Genomic DNA, 23,500 nt, shown 5'->3' with positions numbered 1-23,500 from the left:
CTAGACCTCTTTGGATTCTCCGCAACAGATTCGGATTCTTCCAAAGTAGCAAGAACCTCCTTCAAAAGAACTTGAAGGTGTTCTAACTTAAATCTGAAATCTGCAGAATTTGTCACTACAGTATCAGAATCTGACAATTCCCCCTCAGAAGTCACTGAAGAATCATCCTCATCAGATAATTGAGACAAACTGATTAACACAGCTTTAGCAGAGTCAGCCTTACTAACATCAATATGTTTAGATTTCCTCTTTCGTTTACCAGAAACCTTTGGAAAAGCTGATAAAGCTGCAGAAACAGCAAAAGTAATCTGTGCAGCGAAATCCCCAGGTAAAAGAACAACCCCAGGAGGTTGAGAGGAACCGCAGGGCACTGCATGTGAAGCTTGGGAAGCTTGAGGGGAAAGCTGAGGCATAGCTAGGATAACACTATCCTGAGAGACATGAGGCTCAGGGAGAGAGGCTGAGAAACGCGTTGTATAGACAGAGTACATATTGTTTATGTCCTCTGGAATCACTGCTTGTTACTTGTTTTTAAACTGTTTTTTAATAAACAAATTGTTTTAATACAAGCAGTGTGAAAGCACCTTTTTGAGTGGCAAAGCCACCATTCTAAGACATCTGAACACTGGGATTAACCCGCATACCGAGTGGGTTGGACTGCACCTGCATCATCCACTTCATTCCTGGAGAGGGTTAGCTGGCACACCCCAAAATACCAGCCTGCTTCTACCAGTACATAAGTGTACTCGGACTAAATGTGAGTACCCATTAGGCTCAAATCTTTTTCCATTCACCATTGATATGCTGATGCACACATGATGCACCCCTCTGTTTTCTGTTTCTTCCATGGCTCAGGGAGCGACATCTTATCTTTAAAGTTTTATTTAAACATGAAGATCAAAACTGTACAGGAGGAATTATCTTAGCCTCCAAACACAATAAGCATTTTTCAAATGAATAAACTCCACCATTAGTGTCCATAATTGGGTATCAGTTCGCAATTAACAAAAAAATTAAATGCTAAATTAAGTTTATTTATATGAAGCAACAAAACATAAATAAGCACTTAAAACCCTCAGCTCTGCTGAGGTCTTACCCCTCCAGAAGTTGCTATCCCACTAGCACAGAAAACCGGACACACCTGGTAGCAAAAAACACCTTCTTGTTACCAGAACAGCCCAAATCCACTTGCCACTGTAGAAAGAAGAAAATGCAGCCTCCACACTCTCCGCAGCAAACTCCGTTCTGAACAGAGGAGCCAAAAACTGGAAGTACAGAGGAGCGGTGAGGTGACCGCAATAAAAAACTGACAAATACAAATGGGTGAAAGAAAATATAGAGAAAGCATTCAGTCAAATAAGAGGACAATTACTTTTTTAAACATTTTAGTGGGGCATGGTGAGGTTTCTTCCATCCACATAAAAATAACTGCAGTTTATATCTAATGCTTGCAAAATGTTTCTTTTTGTGAAAAATGATGTACAGGAAAAATTAGGCTGCAGCTTCAGCTGGTGCATACATCATAACATTTTAACAGGTTAAACCAGATTTGGGTTTAATTAAGTGAAGCAGGGCTTGGGCTGGTTTCAAATAGAGGGGAAAAAAGAGGGGATATAATTAATTTGCTGGTACATGTTGCTATTGTGATCCATGCTGAAGTGAATGATCATTCTTCAGCTCAACAGCACTCTGCTTCCATCTCTGAGAAGCGTGTAGCAAAAAGCACGATATGAGTGGAGTACTGCTGGACCACAGGCTGATATCCCAAATTTGGGCAGTGCCACAAAATACAAGACAATTAAGAGATATGGTACAATGTTAAGGATCAATTTCATGGCGTTAGATAGACCTTTCATGGCACTTGTTGAAAGGGCTTGTTCAGTATATAATTTTTGTTGGGTTATGGGTTGTCACAGGATGGGGATTGCCAGAGGTAGCTGAGAATCGGTCAGTTATGAAGTCAGAGTGGTCTTCCTGGGGCCTAAAAAGAAACAAGTTCCACAAGAGAGGCTCTAGCGCCACTCCAAATCCAATGTCTGTAGCTCAGACCTGTGGGCAATAGCCTGGTCATTGTAAATGTAATCTTAAAAGGCCATTATACACTCATTTTTTCTTTGCATAAATGTTTTGTAGATGATCTATTTATAAAGCCCATAAAGTTTTTAAGTATAATTTTGCTTATTTTTAAATAACATTGCTCTGATTTTCAGACTCCTAACCAAGCCCCAAAGTTTTATTTGAATACCGTCAGCTACCTATTCCAGCTTGCTCCTGTTTGTGTAAAGGGTCTTTTCATATGCAAAAGAAGGGGGAGGGGGGACTGTCTTATTTCCCACTTGCAGTGGGCTTTCCAACTGCCTTTTCAACAGAGCTAAACTGAAAGCTTCTAAGTAAGTTTTTAAACCATTTTATACTGGATTTTTATATCAGTATCTGTGCATCTTATTCTTTATAGTAGTGTCTATTACAGTGTTTTTCAACCAGTGTGCCGTGAGAGATCCTCAGGTGTGCCGCGGCAGACTGACAACAGTGTGACATTTTTTAAACTTTTCTTGTTTTTTACTCCTAGTGCAGGGGTAGTTTGTAGGAGGCATCGCATAACAGCGCAATACATACAGTATGTGTGTGTATGTGTATATATATATATATATATATATATATATATATATATATACAGGGAGTTCAGAATTATTAGGCAAGTTGTATTTTTGAGGATTAATTTTATTATTGAACAACAACCATGTTCTCAATGAACCCAAAAAACTCATTAATATCAAAGCTGAATAGTTTTGGAAGTAGTTTTTAGTTTGTTTTTAGTTATAGCTATTTTAGGGGGATATCTGTGTGTGCAGGTGACTATTACTGTGCATAATTATTAGGCAACTTAACAAAAAACAAATATATACCCATTTCAATTATTTATTTTTACTAGTGAAACCAATATAACATCTCAACATTGACAAATATACATTTCTGACATTCAAAAACAAAACAAAAACAAATCAGTGACCAATATAGCCACCTTTCTTTGCAAGGACACTCAAAAGCCTGCCATCCATGGATTCTGTCAGTGTTTTGATCTGTTCACCATCAACATTGTGTGCAGCAGCAACCACAGCCTCCCAGACAATGTTCAGAGAGGTGTACTGTTTTCCCTCTTTGTAAATCTCACATTTGATGATGGACCACAGGTTCTCAATGGGGTTCAGACCAGGTGAACAAGGAGGCCATGTCATTAGATTTTCTTCTTTTATACCCTTTCTTGCCAGCCACGCTGTGGAGTACATGGACGCGTGTGATGGAGCATTGTCCTGCATGAAAATCATGTTTTTCTTTAAGGATGCAGACTTCTTCCTGTACCACTGCTTGAAGAAGGTGTCTTCCAGAAACTGGCAGTAGGACTGGGAGTTGAGCTTGACTCCATCCTCAACCCGAAAAGGCCCCACAAGCTCATCTTTGATGATACCAGCCCAAACCAGTACTCCACCTCGCTGGTGTCTGAGTCGGACTGGAGCTCTCTGCCCTTTACCAATCCAGCCACGGGCCCATCCATCTGGCCCATCAAGACTCACTCTCATTTCATCAGTCCATAACACCTTAGAAAAATCAGTCTTGAGATATTTCTTGACCCAGTCTTGACGTTTCAGCTTGTGTGTCTTGTTCAGTGGTGGTCGTCTTTCAGCCTTTCTTACCTTGGCCATGTCTCTGAGTATTGCACACCTTGTGCTTTTGGGCACTCAAGTGATGTTGCAGCTCTGATATATAGCCAAACTGGTGGCAAGTTGCATCTTGGCAGCTGCACGCTTGACTTTTCTCAGTTCATGGGCAGTTATTTTGCACCTTGGTTTTTCCATGCGCTTCTTGTGACCCTGTTGACTATTTTGAATGAAACGCTTGATTGTTCGATGATCATGCTTCAGAAGCTTTGCAATTTTAAGAGTGCTGCATCCCTCTGCAAGATATCTCACTATTTTTGACTTTTCTGAGCCTGTCAAGTCCTTCTTTTGACCCATTTTGCCAAAGGAAAGGAAGTTGCCTAATAATTATGCACACCTGATATAGGGTGTTGATGTCATTAGACCACACCCCTTCTCATTACAGAGATGCACATCACCTAATATGCTTAATTGGTAGTTCGAGCCTATACAGCTTGGAGTAAGACAACATGCATAAAGAGGATGATGTGGTCAAAATACTCATTTGCCTAATAATTCTGCACTCCCTGTATATATATATATATATATTAGGCTACAAAGTGTGATTTTTAAAAAAATGTTGGGATGGTGGTGTGCCACAGGATTTTTTAATGTAAAAAAGTGTGCCACGGCAAAAAAAAGGTTAAAAATCACTGGTCTATTACATGCAGTTATATGAAAATGAGTGTATACTGTCCCTTTAAGTGAAGCTAGCTCAGGTGGAATCAGACAATACTTCTATCCTGGGAAATCGGTTTTCTTGAGGGAACTTCAAGGGTATAAATAGCACTTATCGCACTCAAAGTGCCATAAAAAAGTTCATGAAACCTAGAACTGAGGAATAGTGACCAATTAGCACCTTGGTTGTAGGTCAGCCAATAGCTGAAGGTCCACTGTGATTGTTTCTTAACTTAACTCCTGAATGGATAAAAGAGAACCAATCAAATAAATTTGGTTCAAAGAGTCAGAGGCATGCCAGTCTTCTATTAGGCTAAAATCTGCGTTTGCCTGGTTGTAGATTCTTGTAAATCCCATCCATTGTTGATTCACAAAACAACCAGAGGAGGTAGGGAGCTTGATTGACTTATTGTTTTAATGGAGTTACAGCTTCTACCTTCCTAGGAACATTAAATTCAAATTACCATCATAAAAATATAATTTAAAATGTCCTTTTTTTAAAGAACGTGCATCACAAAATGAAAGTAAATACAAAAGAATGAACAAAAAATAAAATTTATTAACAGCATTTTTAAAAATCCCTCATAAAAACACAAACATGTTTATACAAATATTCACGTGTAATAAAAAAATAGCACAATATCAGGACAAGAGTAAGCACTTTTCTAAATGACCTGTAACAGTTTATATGTGAAACTAATCCCACTCTTTATAGCTAGAATAGCCAATGTTTTCAAATGAGTACCCACATAGGACACTTTTGTTTCACTCACAAGTTTTAACAGTTGTATTATTTGCAACAAAATTATACACAGCTATAAAAAAACACCATTACTCTATAAATACATAGAAGCCTAGAAACCTACAGACATCTGCTAATCCCTATGAAAAGATTATTAAATAATTGACCTTAAAACTTTCCAACAAATAATACTACCCCAGGACCTGAATCCAAATAAACTGGGCTAAATTTTTTTACCAAAGATTCGAAAGTGGAGGTTAGCATGAAAAACAGTGGATTGCTAACCTTAAAGGGACAGTAAACACCTTGTAATTAGAATACATTTCTGTTATGTTGCTATAGAATACCAGACAAATCTAAATGTTTTTTTGTTTTTTAAATAACATCCCTTTTACTGCAATTGTTTTTCACTAGCCAAACTCCACCTACCATTTGCCTTATTTGAATGAGCCAATCTGGGCTTTAAACTGCAGACAACAAGGCTAAAGTAGCCACGGTCATAATGTTAATATGAAATATATTGTTTTGCATTTTTTTTTTATCTGATAAAGGCAATTAGGTACAGATATGTAGCAAAGTTAGCTTTGAGAAGTCAGAAGAGTGCATTTCAAGTTCTGAAAAATATAAATTGGTTAATTTTCAGGGCTAAATTATAAATAAGGGGCAAAATAAATATATTGCAGTTATTTCATTATGCATAAATACACATTTTAAATACAAATATCAAGGTGTTTGCTGTCCCTTTAAGTTGGACGTTCTTGCTTTTTATGGTCAAAAAATATGTTTAAAAAACACATGAAAACATTGTCGGTATAAACATATTGTACAGACATGTATTTGTGTAAATTACAGAATTCCAAACAACAGTTTAAATGGACACACTCTATAAGCTATTAGAATTAAGAGAATGCCCATAAAATGAGTCTACATTTTAGTTCATTTGTTGTGTACTACCAAGTTTAAGAATCATATAGATATCATTTTCATTTCAATAGATCTGAAGTGCAACATTCATGTTTGTATTTTCCTAAACAAATGTTAGAAACTGGATACACACTGTATTATTGGGGGGGGGGGGGGTTGGTATTGCAGTACATTTTTTCTCATTGGTAACAATAACTATAAACATGTAGCTATCATGCAATGTATATTGTTAAAAAGGATATAATCCTACATGCTGGGGTCTGTTATATAGTGCCAAAAACACTAAGTCACATAGTGACAAGTACACAGAGACACACACTAATGCTTTTGCACTCAAAAACTGATAATGCTGTCACACTCACACTCACATTCATACTGACACAACCATTCACTAACTTCACTTCTTACAAGCTCCTCCCACCATTTTTGCATTTGGCTTGAAGCCAAAGTATTTAGTTGCTCTCAGCATTATATTTTACAGTAAGAATTATTTATTTATTATACTCATCACCCATTATTATATCCATTCCAGATACTTAAAAGGAAGGGACACTGAACCCAATTTTTTTCTATCGGGATTCAGAGAGAGCATGCAATTTTAGGCAACTTTGTAATTTACTCCTATTATCCATTTTTCTTTGTTCTCTTGCTATCTCTATTTGAAAAAGAAAGCATCTAAGCTTGGGAGCCAGCCAATTTTTGTCTTTATTGGTGGATGAATTTATCCACCAATCAGCAAGAACAACCCAGGTTGTTCACCAAAAATGGGCCGGCATCTAAGCTTACATTCTTGCTTTTCAAATAAAGATACAAAAAGAACAAAGAAAATACGATAATAGGAGTAAATTAGAAAATTGCTTAAAATTGCATACTCTATCTGAATCCTGAAAGAAAAAATTTAGGTTCAGTATCCCTCACAAAGTGCTGCAAAGCATTACGTAGCTGTCTTTAACTCAAGGGCCAATCCTGTTATTAGTGATATATATGTTGTGCACTGCCATTTTTAAGAATCATATAGATATGATTTTCATTTCAAAAGATCTGAAATGTGTGGGGGGGGGGGGGTGAGTACTGCAGTACATATATATATATATATATATATATATATATATATATATATTTAGTATATATGTGTGTATGTAAATGTGTTTTAGGCACCCCTGCATTAGACTTATTAAACTAATATACTAAACTCGTGTTTCCAGCATTTTTTTTTTTATAGGGTTAAGATGTCCACCCCCCCAAAAAAAATACACAGCTTTAAAAAATATATATATATTCAATGTATTTGGATAACATTTTCTTTTTCATGTTATCGATTCAATTCACTGTCAAACCTAGAAGAAAAAAAAGGAAAAGCTGAATTAATATTTTTTGCACTGAAAATTTTTTTTTTTTTTTTTACCAGAAGTATAATTAAAACACCACGATATGCTACTTAAATTATTTGTAATTTAATTGTTATCAGTTCTATTTAGTAGAACCACATTGATCAATAAATAAAATAATCACAGTGCATACTTGTTACATCTGAAATAATTGCTTTACAGAAACAATCAAATTACTCAATTGCATAAATACATTTAGTTCAGGTACATTTTTACCAGTGAGCCATGAAGGTAGTCATTGTGTGTACCCCAAATTAACAAGGATCTAAAGTGGAATTGTTTTCAAATCCAAATACAAGCTATTCTGGAATATCATTCAATTATTAGTATTTGAAATAAAAAATAAAATAAAATATGTTTTCAAATGTTCTCATTTAGATGGAACAAATAGAATTTGTAAAAATTAGGATTTATGCATTCAACATGGACGATGAATGCTTCACATTCATCGTTGGATTGCTTAGTAAACTTAAATTAGTTGGTCTATTCATAATTCAGGACCATTTTTAGCGAATAGGATTTGTTTGGCAAGACTGGATGATAATAAATATATGATGAGATATATTTATTATCATCCAGTCTTGCCAAACAAATCCTATTCGCTAAAAATGGTCCTGAATTATGAATAGACCAACTAATTTAAGTTTACTATGCAACCAACACTTTTGACACAATCTTTCTGAAACATCTTAGTAACATTTTGCAATTTAACTTTCTTTATTAAATTGTTTGTATATTTTTTTTTTTTTTTTAATTAATTTTTATTGAGGTTGAAAGCATACAATCATAATATGGAAACAGTGACATTGAAGAAGTTATACAAATGCATCTTAATGTACAATAATCACAGATAATATTTCCAGAACCTCACTTTTTCTATATATTATATAGCTAGAGTCCCATAGTAGCACAACTAAATAATAAGCAAGCAATTTCCCTTAGTGATGAATTGTGGTCTCTCTTGGACCACCTAAGAGACATAAGAATTAACGGGAACCTTTAAGGACATCTCAAACTAGAAATAAACTGGGAAAAGGGAAAGAAAGGAAGGGAAGTCGCCTCGTTGCAGTGAGGGAATCATGTCTAACAATAAGTCTTTGCTATCTGTTTTCCACAGGCATTATGGTCAAATACAAGTGTGCCGCCACTTTCTCTAAAACTAGGTCTGGGACTACTCTGCAAATATAAAGTGTAGTATATACGGCCTCATATACCCTATATTTAGTAGTATGATTTGTTTATTAATGAGACAGTAGCAGAGGGTAATAGCATAGTGGGAAGCCAGGCGAGGGATAAGGCAGGGTGGAGGAAAGCGGAATAGTGTAATCTTAACTATCATCTGGGAAAGAGGGATTACTCCAGTTCACACACCCATCCAGTAAATTGCATTTAGAGCTTTAAGGAGGGACATAAACTGAATGTACTTTGCCGTGTATTAAGAAGGGATCCATATGCTCAGAGATCAATAGAGCTGACTGCTTCAAGTTGACAAAAGGTCAGATTTGCATTGGGTTAGGGTATATAGAGGTTGAGCCTGGCACTAGCTGACAGTTGAGGACAGCACAAACAAACTGGAATCAGAAAAAAAAAACTTAGTGTACAACATTAAAATGTTATGTGAAAAACAGTGATTACTACTGCGGGTTGCAACGTGAGAAATTAATTGTTATAACAACTAACAGTGAGAATTATGCACAGTAAAAGGTTATAACGATGTAGTCATAATAGCAACTTCTGACAAACTTCTGAGATTAGTAGTAGCAGCAGTGTCATTGTGAAATCACCATAGAGTCCCATGATTTTCTTTATGATAGAAACAATAATGTTAATATTGCTTTAGCCTATTCCCTTTCTCTGGAAAGACCAGGCAGCACTACCAAACCTCCCGAGGTAGGGGTTCCACAAAGCCTGGGACTCTTTCACCTCAGGTGCCATGTACAGAGTGTTTGGGGTCTGAACAAATCTTAGGGTTTGCATCCCTACCTCGGCAATATGGAATAGAAATCTCTTGCCGTATAAGGTTCTCCTTAGATCTAAGTCAAGACGAGAGTGCCTTCCGTTCACAGCTCACAGCAGCCAACTCTCGCTGGCCCGCCCGTAAGCTGATCTTCCCATCCGGGGTGCGGGGTGCCTTTGGGAGCAGAATTACTTTCAGAGGAGCGTGTTGGTAAGCGGAGGTACGAACCATTTGTATGGGAGTCGTAGCGGGCATCGGTTGTACAAAAGCACCTAGAACTGTTTCCGATACCAATCCCTCTCCGGAGTCAGTTGCGCCTGACGCGTCTGCTTTCTGTAGGGCCCGTGGGGAGCTCAATGGTCTCAGAACCTTGCTCAGATCCTGTGCCAGCGTGTCAAAGTGCGTCTTGAGGAGAGACTTTATCTCCCATTCCCACCGATCAATAGCAGCCACGGCTAATTCCATGATGCAACAGTGTCAGGGAAATATCTATTACGTTAGAGTAAGCGTCCAGTTTGTAAATTACAGGTTGTACCTGTCTCAGTAGCTTGGTTGGAGACTTCCCTTAGTTGTTATCCTATAATAGAGGATATCGTAACCCCGGAGTTCAGGGGGGGTAATAACACGGCAGCCCCAGACCTACGGTTCAAAGCCTATACAGGATCCTTTTGTTGCTGCGTAGTTGCAAGAATGGCTTCAGTCCTGATAATAGGCCCGACCCGTAGCTGCCTCAGAGAACATAGGCAGGAGCTCAAGCTAAGTATCAATTCCAAGAATATCTCTATCCACCTTGATAAATAGTCGGTAAATATCTGCTTCAAAGTAGTAGATGTGAAGGTTAGCTATATTAAACTTGTAAAAAATAGCTTCAGATTCAGAGAGCTTCCCTGAGATGCATCCTGCCGCAGAGAGTGTAGGCTCCGCCCCCCAAATTGTTTGTATTTTATTAGGAAAGAGTATAACAATGCTAAATTTTAAGTTGAAAAAGGAGAGAACTGAATCAAAGTGTTGAAGAAATCACAAAACAGCTATGGGCCTTGACACAGCAAATATAATAAAAAAACATATTTTATTCTTACCTGATAAATTTATATCTTTCTTGACACGGTGAGTACACGGATCATCTTAATTACTGTTGGGAATATCACTCCTGACCAGCAGGAGGAGGCAAAGAGCACCACAGCAAAAGCTGTTAAATCCCACTCCCCCTACCCACAATCCCAAGTCATTCAACCAAAGGGAAAGGATAAAGGGAGTAATCTAAGGTGCAGAGATGCCTGAACTTCAGTGGACTCACCATGTCAAGAAATAAATTTATCAGTTAAAAATAAATTATGTTTTCTTTCTAATGAGATGGTGAGTCCACGGATCATCTTAATTACTGTTGGGAACTAATACCCAAGCTAAAGGACATGGATGATAAAGGAGGGACAAGACAGTTAACCTAAACAGAAGGCACCACTGCTTGAAGAACCTTTCTCCCAAAAGAAGCCTCTGCTGAAGCAAAAGTATCAAATTTGTAAAATTTTGAAAAAGTATGCAAAGATGACCAAGTCGCAGCCTTGCAAAGCTGATCTACAGAAGCTCCATTTTTGAAAGCCCAAGAGGATGAAACCGCCCTCGTGGAATGAGCCATGATTCTCTCAGGAGGCTGCTAACCAGCAGTCTCATATGCCAAGTGAATAACACTCCTCAACCAACAAGAAAGAGAAGTAGCTGTAGCTTTCTTACTCTTACGCTTCCCTGAAAAGACAGCAAATAAAGAAGAAGTATAAATACAATGAAAGTATGAGAGAGTAGGTTATATTGCTGTCTATATCAAACTCTGGTGCAACCCTTGATAATGCATAAGATAAGATTCAAATAGAGAGAAAACAATTCCAAATTATATATTAATAATTTGAGAAAGCAAGGGATACAAACGAGCACACAGAGAGTACTTTGTAAAAAATAATCCAATTTATTCTTTCCCAAACACATTCAGTGAATCACTGTAATTGGCTAAGTCAGACAAAAAGTGACCAAAGTTAAAAAGAACAAACCAATGGTTAATCAAAAGTAAGGGGATATTCACTGCCTAAGCATACGTATGCTGATAGAGACCTTTAACTATATGCAGGTATTGTTGTGTTTATTGCACTTGATGTGTTGCTACAGGAGTAAGGTCGACAACTCCTGTTTATTTGAACTTTCCATGGTTATAAGTATGGACTCATAGCTGAAATGCTACCATATGTCATAGTAAAATGAATTTCTGCCTAATCTACTGCTAACCTGCGATGTGCTGATCACAGTACGAATGAGAGGAATATTCAGCCATATACGCAAGCTTTGATCCGCTTGATCGTTTGCCATAACAAGTGTGAGCAAAGTGCCCTGCAAAGTGTATGGGGATATTTTCAAGCATCACGGATCTCTGTTCTGTTCACTAAGTGGAGCAAGGTCGATGCTGAGCAGTTTGGGGAAGCCTGGTTCTTTCCCTTTTCAGCTGGATGTCGATACAGCACATACCTCTACTGTGTGTAAAGGAGTTCCTATACAAGGAGTGGATTGGATACCCGTGACAGCTGGGCCACTCCTTCTTTAGTGACGTCAGACGCCATTGTACAGGCAACACACAAGCTGAGCTTTTGAAATGAATTTGCTGGATGCATAAGCTAAGTGTATTTTGCCTGTATTGTTTTAATCTGCTTGTCTACAAACAGTCACAGCCCGGGAACTTTTGATAGATACTCAGTGATACGGACTTGACTACATATGCACGTATATGTTTATGTTCCAATATCCATATGTATTATGGTTTTGATGTATACTATAACAGCATTATTTAATATCATCTTGCCTTTGTAAATATATGCATAATAGAATTAAGCTGTTTTAGTCTCTGGGGTTAACTTGACCTATATTTATACTCCCCTTTTGTCAACTCTTGTGTTATATAGTTAAAGGTCTCTATCAGCATACGTATGCTTAGGCAGTGAATATCCCCTTACTTTTGATTAACCATTGGTTTGTTCTTTTTAACTTTGGTCACTTTTTGTCTGACTTAGCCAATTACAGTGATTCACTGAATGTGTTTGGGAAAGAATAAATTGGATTATTTTTTTACAAAGTACTCTCTGTGTGCTCGTTTGTATCCCTTGCTTTCTCAAATTATTAATATATAATTTGGAATTTTTTCTCTCTATTTGAATCTTATCTTAAATAAAGAAGAAGACTGGCGAAAATCTTTAGTCAACTGCAATTAATATTTCAATGCACGAACCACATCCAGGTTGTGCAACAAACGCTCCTTATGAGAAGAAGGATTAGGACACAAAGAAGGAACAAGTAAGTGAGTAGATTTTTATAGAAGGCGCAAGATGGAGGGTGTATACTGGTATGTTCAGTGGGGTTTTCATCAAATCCCCTGTAAATAGTAAATGGTGCGAAGTTAGGTAGAAACAAACCAGCGCCTATGAGAGGCTAAAAAACCCAAAGAATGGATACAGTATGTTTTCTCAAAAAATAATGAGTTTATTAGGATCAAGAATATTATATTTTACTTTAATTAAAATTATATATATAGACAGTTTTTTCTATATATATAATTTTAATTACTCTTGTGATTTTTGAAAAAGTAAAATATAATATTCTTGATCCTAATAAACTCATTATTTTTTGAGAAAACATACTGTATCCATTCTTTGGGTTTTTTAGCCTCTCATAGGCGCTGGTTTGTTTCTACCTAACTTCGCCACAAAGAAGGAACAACAATTTCTTGATTAATATTCTTATCAGAAACAACCTTTGGAAGAAGTGAAAAATAAGAAAAGGCGATTCATAATGTAAGACTGAAAGCTCCGAAACTCTTCGAGCCGAAGAAATAGCAACCAGAAACAAAACCTTCCAAGATAACATCTTAATATCCAAAGAATGCATAGGTTCAGACTGAGCCTGTTGAAGGACTCTAAGAACCAAATTAAGACACCAAGGTGGAGTAGTAGACTTAAACACAGGCCAAATTCTAACCAAGGCCTGACAAAAAGAATGAACATCTGGCACATCCACCAGGCACTTGTGCAATAAAATAGATAAAGCAAAAATATGACCCTTCAGGGTACTAGCAGATAAACCTTTCTCCAAACCCTCCTCGAGAAAAGCGAAAATCCTAGGAATCCTAACTCTACTCCACGAGTAGCCTTTGGATTCACACCAATACAAATATTTACGCCAAATCTTATAATAAATCTTCCTAGTCACAGGCTTACGAGCCTGAATCATAGTCTCAATGACTGACTCAGAAAAACCACGCTTAGAAAGAATCAAGCGTTCAATCTCCAAGCAGTCAGCATCAGAGAAACGAGATTTGGATGAAGGAAGGGACCCTGTAGAAGAAGGTCCTTCCTTAATGGAAGATGCCAAGGTGAAAGAGAAGACATCTCCACCAGATCTGCAAACCAGATTCTGCAAGGCCATTCCGGAGCAATAAGAATCACCAATGCCCTCTCTTGTTTGACCCGAACAATGACCCGAGGAAGAAGAGCAAATGGAGGGAACACATATGCCAGACTGAAAGTCCAAGGAACTGCCAGAGCATCTATCAGAACAGCCTGAGGATCCTTTGACCTCGACCCGTACCTCGGGAGCTTGGCATTCTGACGAGATGAAATGAGATTCAACTCCGGCTGCCCCCAACTGAGAATCAAGCTGCAAAATACCTCTGGATGAAGTTCCCACTTCCCCGGATGAAAAGTCTGTCTGCTCAGAAAATCCGCTTCCCAATTGTCCACCCCTGGAATGTGGACAGCAGACAGACAACAGTTGTGAGTCTCCGCCCACTGAATAATCTTGGCTACCTCTGTCATGGCCAAGGAACTCCAAGTTCCTCCCTGATTATGTAAGCCACTGAAGTTATGTTGTTCGACTGAAACATGATAAACTGAGTTGAAGCTAGCTGAGGCCAGGCTAGAAGAGCATTGAAAATTGCTCTCAGTTCCAAAACATTTATTGGAAGAACCGTCTCCTCCCGAGTCCATAGACCCTGAACCCTTAATGAACCACAGACAGCACCCCAGCCCAGCAAACTGGCATCCATGGTTACAATCACCTAGGCAGGTCTGCAAAAGACAGTTCCCTGAGAGAGAAGATCCTGAGACAACCACCATGGAAGAGAGTCTCTGGACATCTGATCTAGAACAATCTTTAGAGATAGATCTGCATAATCCCTGTTCCACTGCCTGAGCAAGCATAATTGCAGAGGTCTGAGATGGAACCGAGCAAACGGAATGATGTCCATGACTGAAACCATCAGACCAATAACCTCCATGCACTGAGCCACTGACGGCCAAGGAAGGGACTGAAGAGCAAGACACATATTGAAAATCTTTGACTTTCTTGCTTCTGTCAGAAAAATCTTCATCTCTAGAGAATCTATAATGGTCCCCAAAAATACCACTCTTGTAGCCAGAATAAAGGAACTTTTTCATAAATTCACCTTCCAACCGTGGGAGCGCAGAAAAGACAACAACTCAATGTGGGAGTTCACTAGTTGAAAAGATGGAGCCTGAACTAGAATGTCGTCCAGATAAGGAGCCACTGCAACACCCTTCAATTGAAGCACCGCCAACAATGCTCCCAGGATCTTTGAAAAAATTCTGGTTGCTGTTGCCAGACCAAAAGGAAGAGCTACAAACTGAAAATGTTTGTCTAGAAATGCAAATCTTAGGAACCTGTGATGATCCCTGTGAATGGGAATATGCAGATACGCATCCTTTAGATCCACTGTGGTCATGAACTGACCTTCCTGAACCAAAGGAAGAATGGAATGAATAGTTTTCATCTTGAAAAACGGAACCCTGAGAAACTTGTTTACACTCTTGAGATCCAAAATAGGTCTGAAAGTTCCCTCCCTTTTTGGGAACGACAAAGAGATTGGAATAAAAACCCAGACCCTGTTCCTGAACCAGAACAGGAACTATCACTCCAATGTCAGAAAGATTCTAAACACAACGTAAGAACACCTCTCCTTTTATCTGGTTTACAGATAACCTGGAGAGAAGAAACCTGCCTCTGGGAGGAAAATTCTTGAACTCCAGTTTGTAACCCTGGGACACGATATCTACCACCCAGGTATCCTGAACATCTCAAACCAAAGCTTGAGAGAAGAAAGAGAGTCTGCCCCACACAAGATCCATTCCCAGATCAGGAGCAGACCCTTCATGCTGATTTTGAGTTAGCAACAGGCTTCCTGGACTGCTTCCCCTTATTCCAAGACTGATTTGACTTCCAATATGGCTTGGACTGTTCCTGCTTGGAGGAAGAAGAGGAAGATTTCTTAGACTTAGAGGACACATCCGCAGACCAGGATTTTAACCATAAAGCTCTGTGAGCTAAAATGGCAAAACCAGAAATTTTATCTCCCAACTTGATGACCTGTAGAGAAGCATCTGCAATAAAGGAATTAACCAACTTCAAAGCCTTGATTCTATCTTGAATTTCTTCAAGAGGAGCATCTTACTGAATAGAATCAGACAATGCATCAAACCAATATGCCGCCGCACTAGTAGCTGTAGCAATACATGCAGCCGGTTGCCATTGATACCCCTGGTGAACATACATCTTTTTAAGCAAAGCTTCCAACTTCTTATCCATAGGATCTTTAAAGGAACAGCTGTCCTCAATAGGAATAGTGGTCCTTTTCGTCAGAGTGGAAACTGCTCTCTCCACATTAGGAACCATCTGCCAATATTCCTTAATAGAATCAGCAATAGGAGACATCTTCCTAAAAATTGGAGAAAGGGAAAAAGGAATCCCAGGCTTCTCCCATTCTCGTGCAATAATATCTGAAACACGATCTGGTATAGGAAAAACTTCCACCGAAGGGACATCAAAAAACGTATTAAGTTTACTAGATTTCTTAGGAATAACCATGACTGACACCTCAGAGTCATCCAAGGTAGCCAAAACCTCCTTGAGTAACAAATGAAGGAGCTCTAGCTTGAACCTAAAGGAAACAACCTCAGGTTCAGAAGAAAGATTTACACTATCAGAATCCAAGATCTCACCCTCAGATGCTACTGAAGTATCTTTCTCCTCAGACTTATGAAAAGAAACACTAGACACAATTGCAACAGAATCAGAAACCTTGCACTTCCCCTGCAACATAGGAAAAGCAGACAAAGCCTCAGATACTGCCGAGGATATATGGGTAGCCATATCCTACAAGGAAAAAACAACCTGAGATGAAACACAGGGCACTGCAGAAGATTGGGACGTATGAGGAGAAAGCTGCAGATTAGCCTGAACAGGAGACTCCTGAACAACATCCGCCCTAGACAATGAAGGCTCAGAATCAAAACGTCTATCCTTGTAATGTAATGCTCTCTCAATACAAGAGGAACAAAAAGGTATAGGAGGCTCAACATTAGTATTTAAACATAGAGAACAAGCAACAGCTTGCAGGGCCTCTTGGTCCATCTTATTCCAAAGAAAAAAACCTTAATCAATAAAAAAAATTCTAAGTTCAAATCAGAATTTTAATGAAACAAAAAAACATTACTGTCCCTTTAAATTTAAAAAATGTTTATTTTTTTATTTTTTAGAAAAACCTTAAATAAACTGCACAATAAATCTTGCAGCAACAATTTTTCACAAAATGAATGCAAAAAGAGACACAAACGTTATAGTCCCTGAAATTCAGACAGAAACTTAAATATAAACAGAGCAGCAGCCCCACAAAAAAAAACAACAGGCAACCTCCACACAGTCGGAAACGAAGCAGAAAATGATCCGGACCCCCATACAGCCGCACTGGAGAGAACGCTGAACCACCTCTGAGGAGCTATGCAACAGTGCTGCAACATCCAGGAACAACAGGAAATGGCTAAAAGGACGCCAAAAACATCCTTGCTATCTCAGATAAGCCCGCCGATTGTGGGCGTGGCCAAACAAACCTCACGGTAGCCATTAATACACAAACAAAAAACATGTACACCAAAGTGAAAACATAATAGACTGAGCCTCCAACATCCCCAGTGCCTGCAAAACTGCCATACAATAATCCGTTAACCTAGAAGGCTGATTGTATATTTAGACAGAATTAACTGTCAGAGTGACAAATTCTCCTATATCAAAACAGGGAAAGAAATAGACACTTACCTCAAAAATCTGTCCGGCAGCAGGACAGCTGACTTGGCATGAGAGGGGCTTCCTACCTCACATGGACCTGTGGAAAAAAGAAAAGGCTGAGTAAACTTACTCAAACTTTAAACCAAGGGCAGCATGAAATTACTTGGGAGGCCCAGTGGGGATTATACACCACAAGTTCCCAAATGCTTAAAAGCCACCACTTGCTCTACTGAAGAGACTGACATGGACTACGGCTAAACCCCAAAGAAAACCAGAGCAAACTTGCTCTGCTTAAAAAATAACAAACTCTTGATTGAAGAATCAGACACCTAACTTTACCCCTCCTTGCAACTGATACAAGCAAATACAATGACTGGGGATTGTGGGTAGGGGGAGTGGTATTTAACAGCTTTTGCTGTGGTGCTCTTTGCCTCCTCCTGCTGGTCAGAAGTGATATTCCCAACAGTAATTAAGATGATCCGTGGACTCACTGTGTCATTAGAAAGAAAAGTCATACTTCTCAATTCTCAAACGAAACAGACAACAAAGAAAAACCTATGTGAAGTTGGCACCCCATGTTTGTAAAAACTGAATTAAAATATACCATTCGTTTGTGCTGCGTTTGTGCTGATTTGTGCCGCAAAAAACAACGTTTGTGCCGGTTTGGTTTAGGAGATATTGCACGTTATTTTTTTATGAAACCCCGCCCACTTTGCACCCCATGTTATGCAATTTTAAAAACAAATATACCATTTGTTTGTGCTGCGTTTGTGCTGGTTCGTGCCGCAAAAACAAACATTTGTGCCGGTTTGGTTTCGGAGATATAGCGCATTATATTTGCTGAAACTCCGCCCACTTTGTACCCCATGTTATGCAATTTTAAAAACAAATATACCATTTGTTTGTACTGCGTTTGTGCTGATTTGTGCTGCAAAAACGAACGTTTGTGCTGTTTTGGTTTCGGAGATATAGCGCATTATTTTTTATGAAACCCCGCCCACTTTGCATCCCATGTTATTCAATTTTAGAAACAAATATACCATTTGTTTGTGCTGCGTTTGTGCTGGTTTGTGCCACAAAAACGAATGTTTGTGCCGGTTTGGTTTCGGAGATATAGCGCATTATATTTGCGAAAACTCCGCCCACTTTGCACCCCATGTTATGCAATTTTAAAAACAAATATACCATTTGTTTGTGCTGCGTTTGTGCTGATTTGTGCCGCAAAAACGAATGTTTGTGCCGGTTTGGTTTCGGAGATATAGCGCATTATATTTGATGAAACTCCGCCCAGTTTGCACCCCATGTTATGCAATTTTAAAAACAAATATACCATTTGTTTGTGCTGTGTTTGTGCTGATTTGTGCAGCAAAAACGAACGTTTGTGCCGTTTTGGTTTCGGAGATATAGTGCATTATTTTTTATGAAACCCTGCCCACTTTGCACCCCATGTTATTCAATTTTAAAAACAAATATACCGATTGTTTGTGCTGATTTGTGCTGCAAAAACGAATATAGAACACCAGTGATTAAAGGGACATTATACACTCATTTTTTCTTTGCATAAATGTTTTGTAGATGATCTATTTATATAGCCCATAAAGTTGTTGTGTTTTTTTAAAAAAACTGATAGTTTTTGCTTATTCTTAAATAACATTGCTCTGATTTTGAGACTCCTAACCAAGCCCCAAAGTTTTAGGAGAATACCGAAGTATACCTACTCCACCTTGCTTCTGTTTGTGTAAAGGGTCTTTTCATATGCAAAGGAAAGGGGAGGGGGAGTGTCTGATATTTTCCACTTGCAATGGGTGCTCCAGTAAACTTTTAAACAGAGCTAAACTGGAAACTTATAAGTAAGTTTTTAAATGGTTTTATACCGGATTTTTATATCAGTATCTGTGCATATTATTTTTTATAATAGTGTCTATTACATGCAGTTATATGAAAATTGGTGTATACTGTCCCTTTAACACTGCACCAGAAAGTAAAATGTAAGAGGGTTAATATTGCACCAGAGAGGTTAATGTGGCATTTACAGGGCCAGATTTGTAATGAGGCAGAGTAGGCATGTGCCCACAGGCGCCCTCCATAGAGGGGAGCCGTGCCTAATTGCTGGTGTTCTGTCAATTAATTCGACAGAACACCGGCAACAACAAGGAGGGTGTGCTCTATATAGAACACTATTCAGAGCGCACCTCTTTCTTTTCCATGACCGGTGGCTTCCGTGGGGGCAGAGAGGGACCTCGGTGTAGGCTGCCTATTAAAAAGTCTGTCCTGCTAGCACAGGCAGGCGTTTCATTGGCACCACGGAAGCCGCCGGTAACAGAAAACAAGGGGGATGCGCTCTGTTTAGTGCACTCTGTGCCTATGGGCGCCCTAAATGTAAATCCGGCCCTGGGCATTAAAGGATTAACATGGTAACATACCGGTTTATATGGCATACATGGGGTTATTGAAGAGTAATGGATTGGAAGAAGCCCAAACCATAGCTTAAAGGGACACTGAACCCAATTTTTTTCTTTTGAGATTCAGATAGCGCATGCAATTTTAAGCAACTTTCTAACTTACTCCTATTATCAATTTTTCTTTATTCTCTTGCTATTTTTATTTGAAAAAGAAGGCATCTAAGCTTTTTTTGGGTTCAGTACTCTGGATAGCACTTTTTTATTGGTGGATGAATTTATCCACCAATCAGCAAGGACAACCCAGGTTGTTTACCAAAAATGGGCCGGCATCTAAACTTGCATTCTTGCATTTCAAATAAAGATTCCAAGAGAATGAAGAAAATTTGATAATAGGAGTAAAGTTGCTTACAATTTCATGCTCTATCTGAATCACAAAAGAAAAATTTGGGTTCAGTGTCCCTATAAAGGGATATGAAACCCACATTTTTTCTTTCATGATTTAGAAAGAGCATGCAATTGTACACAACTTTCCAATTTACTTCCATCTAATTTGCTTAATTTTCTTGATATTCTTTGCTGAAAAGCATATCTAGATATGCTCAGTAGCTGCTGATTGGTAGATGCACAGATGCCTCGTGTGATTGGCTCACCCATGTTTTTTGCTATTTCTTCAAAAAAGGATATCTAAAGAATGAAGCAAATTAGATAGAAGTAAACTGGAATGTTATTTAAAATTGTATTCTCTTCTTAAATCATGAAAGAAAATGTTTGGGTTTAGTGTCCCTTTAAGTAATTTAACTGCAAAGTGAATAAGTAGAAACCCACTACTTAATTGAAAAAGGAAATTTTCAATTAAATTGCAGTAAAGCCCTCTTCAACCCCATTAGTCCTAATAAACCTCCTTTAGCCAATTTAACCTCTTTGTTGCCATATTAATCGCCTGTAATGTCATGTTAACCACAGACAGCCCAATATTAACTTGCTTAGATTTAACAAGCGCTTAAAAGCACTCAAGCAAGTTTTCTTATATAAGTCAATTCTTTTTTAGTCGCTTTTTTTTTCTTAAACATTTAGGGGGGCATTACATCCCTGGCGATGGGGAAAAAATTGCTAGTTTTCTATGCAGCATAACTAGACTGTTGCGCTGAGCAGCTACACTGCTGCGCTGCATAGAAAACTGAAACAGGTTTTTTTTCCAGTTGCCAGGGATGTAATCTCACCCATATGTTCTTAAATATTTTTTTTCTGGTGTGGAAGTCACATCTGTTCTTTTGTATACCCCAAGGTTTTATAATTCTATTTGTACTTACAAACATTTTTGTTGTGATAATACTTTTGAATCAAACAGTATATGTACACATAATGCACAATATCTCCGAAATCAAACCGGAACAAACGTTCATTTTTGCGGCACAAATCAGCACAAACGCAGCACAAACGAATGGTATATTTGTTTTTAAAATTGCATAACATGGGGTGCAAAGTGGGCGGAGTTTCAGCAAATATAATGCACTATATCTCCGAAACCAAACCGGCACAAACATTCGTTTTTGTGGCACAAATCAGCACAAACAAATGGTATATTTGTTTTGAAAATTGCATAACATGGGGTGCAAAGTGGGCGGGGTTTCATTAAAAAATAATGCACAATATCTCCTAAACCAAACCGGCACAAACGTTAGTTTTTGCGGCACAAATCAGCACAAACGCAGCACAAACGAATGGTATATTTGTTTTTAAAATTGAATAACATGGGGTGCAAAGTGGGCGGAGTTTCAGCAAATATAATGCGCTATATCTCCGAAACCAAACCGGCACAAACGTTCGTTTTTGCGGCACAAACCAGCACAAACGCAGCACAAACAAATGGTATATTTGTTTTTAAAATTGCATAACATGGGGTGCAAAGTGGGCGGAGTTTCAGCAAATATAATGCGCTATATCTCCTAAACCAAACCGGCACAAACATTCGTTTTTGCGGCACAAACCAGCACAAACGCAGCACAAACAAATGGTATATTTGTTTTTAAAATTGCATAACATGGGGTGCAAAGTGGGCGGAGTTTCAGCAAATATAATGCGCTATATCTCCCCGAAACCAAACCGGCACAAACGTTCGTTTTTGCATCACAAACGCAGCACAAACAAATGGTATATTTGTTTTTAAAATTGCATAACATGGGGTGCAAAGTGATCGGGGTTCATAAAAATAATGCGCTATATCTCCGAAACCAAAATGGCACAAACGTTCGTTTTTGCAGCACAAACGCAGCACAAACCAATGGTATATTTGTTTTTAAAATTGCATAATATGGGGTGCAAAGTAGGCGGAGTTTCAGCAAATATAATGCGCTATATCTCCGAAACCAAACCGGCACAAACATTCGTTTTTGCGGCACAAATCAGCACAAACGAATGGTATATTTGTTTTTAAAATTGAAAAACATGGGGTGCAAAGTGGGCGGGGTTTCATGAAAAATAATGCGCTATATCTCTGAAACCAAACCGGCACAAACGTTAGTTTTTGCGGCACAAACCAGCACAAACGCAGCACAAACAAATGGTATATTTGTTTTTAAAATTGCATAACATGGGGTGCAAAGTGGGCGGAGTTTCAGCAAATATAATGCGCTATATCTCCAAAACCAAACCAGCACAAACATTTGTTTTTGCGGCACAAACCAGCACAAACGCAGCACAAACAAATGGTATATTTGTTTTTAAAATTGCATAACATGGGGTGCAAAGTGGGCGGGGTTTCATAAAAAAATAATGTGCAATATCTCCTAAACCAAACCAGCACAAATGTTGGTTTTTGCGGCACAAATCAGCACAAACGTAGCACAAACTAATGGTATATTTTAATTCAGTTTTTACAAACATGGGGTGCCAACTTCACATAGGTCTGCCTGTGCTAGCAGGACAGACTTTTTAATAGGCAGCCTACACCAAGGTCCCTTTCTGCCCCCACGGAAGCCGCCGGTCATGGAAAAGAAAGAGGTGCGCTCTGAATAGTGTTCTATATAGAGCACACCCTCCTTGTTGTTGCTGGTGTTCTGTCCAATTAATTGACAGAACACCAGCAATTAGGCACGGCTCCCCTCTATGGAGGGCGCCTGTGGGCACATGCCTACTCTGCCTCATTACAAATCTGGCCCTGTAAATGCCACATTAACCTCTCTGGTGCAATATTAACCCTCTTACATTTTACTTTCTGGTGCAGTGTTAAAGGGACAGTATACACCAATTTTCATATAACTGCATGTAATAGACACTATTATAAAAAATAATATGCACAGATACTGATATAAAAATCCGGTATAAAACCATTTAAAAACTTACTTATAAGCTTCCAGTTTAGCTCTGTTTAAAAGGTTACTGGAGCACCCATTGCAAGTGGGAAATATCAGACACTCCCCCTCCCCTTTCCTTTGCATATGAAAAGACCCTTTACACAAACAGAAGCAAGGTGGAGTAGGTATACTTCGGTATTCTCCTAAAACTTTGGGGCTTGGTTAGGAGTCTCAAAATCAGAGCAATGTTATTTAAGAATAAGCAAAAACTATCAGTTTTTTTAAAAAAAACAACAACTTTATGGGCTATAT

At 38.5% G+C, this 23,500-nt stretch overlaps 1 protein-coding gene across 2 annotated transcripts in view; it reads right to left on the bottom strand.

The window, feature by feature from the left end:
* Positions 1 to 4,912: 4,912 nt before the first annotated feature.
* Positions 4,913 to 23,500, bottom strand: part of BNIPL (BCL2 interacting protein like) — a 105,578-nt gene continuing 86,990 nt past the window's right edge. For both annotated transcript variants that reach the window (XM_053704860.1, XM_053704870.1), the window contains exon 10: positions 4,913 to 7,376. In XM_053704860.1, coding sequence (XP_053560835.1) covers positions 7,352 to 7,376 — 25 coding nt within the window. In that variant the 3' untranslated portion in view covers positions 4,913 to 7,351. The remainder of the gene's footprint in view (positions 7,377 to 23,500) is intronic.

Source organism: Bombina bombina, chromosome 1 (assembly GCF_027579735.1).
Source record: "Bombina bombina isolate aBomBom1 chromosome 1, aBomBom1.pri, whole genome shotgun sequence".
Lineage (NCBI taxonomy): Eukaryota > Metazoa > Chordata > Amphibia > Anura > Bombinatoridae > Bombina > Bombina bombina.
Note: the sequence above shows the minus strand (reverse complement) of the source record. Positions and strands in the feature narration are given on the sequence as shown.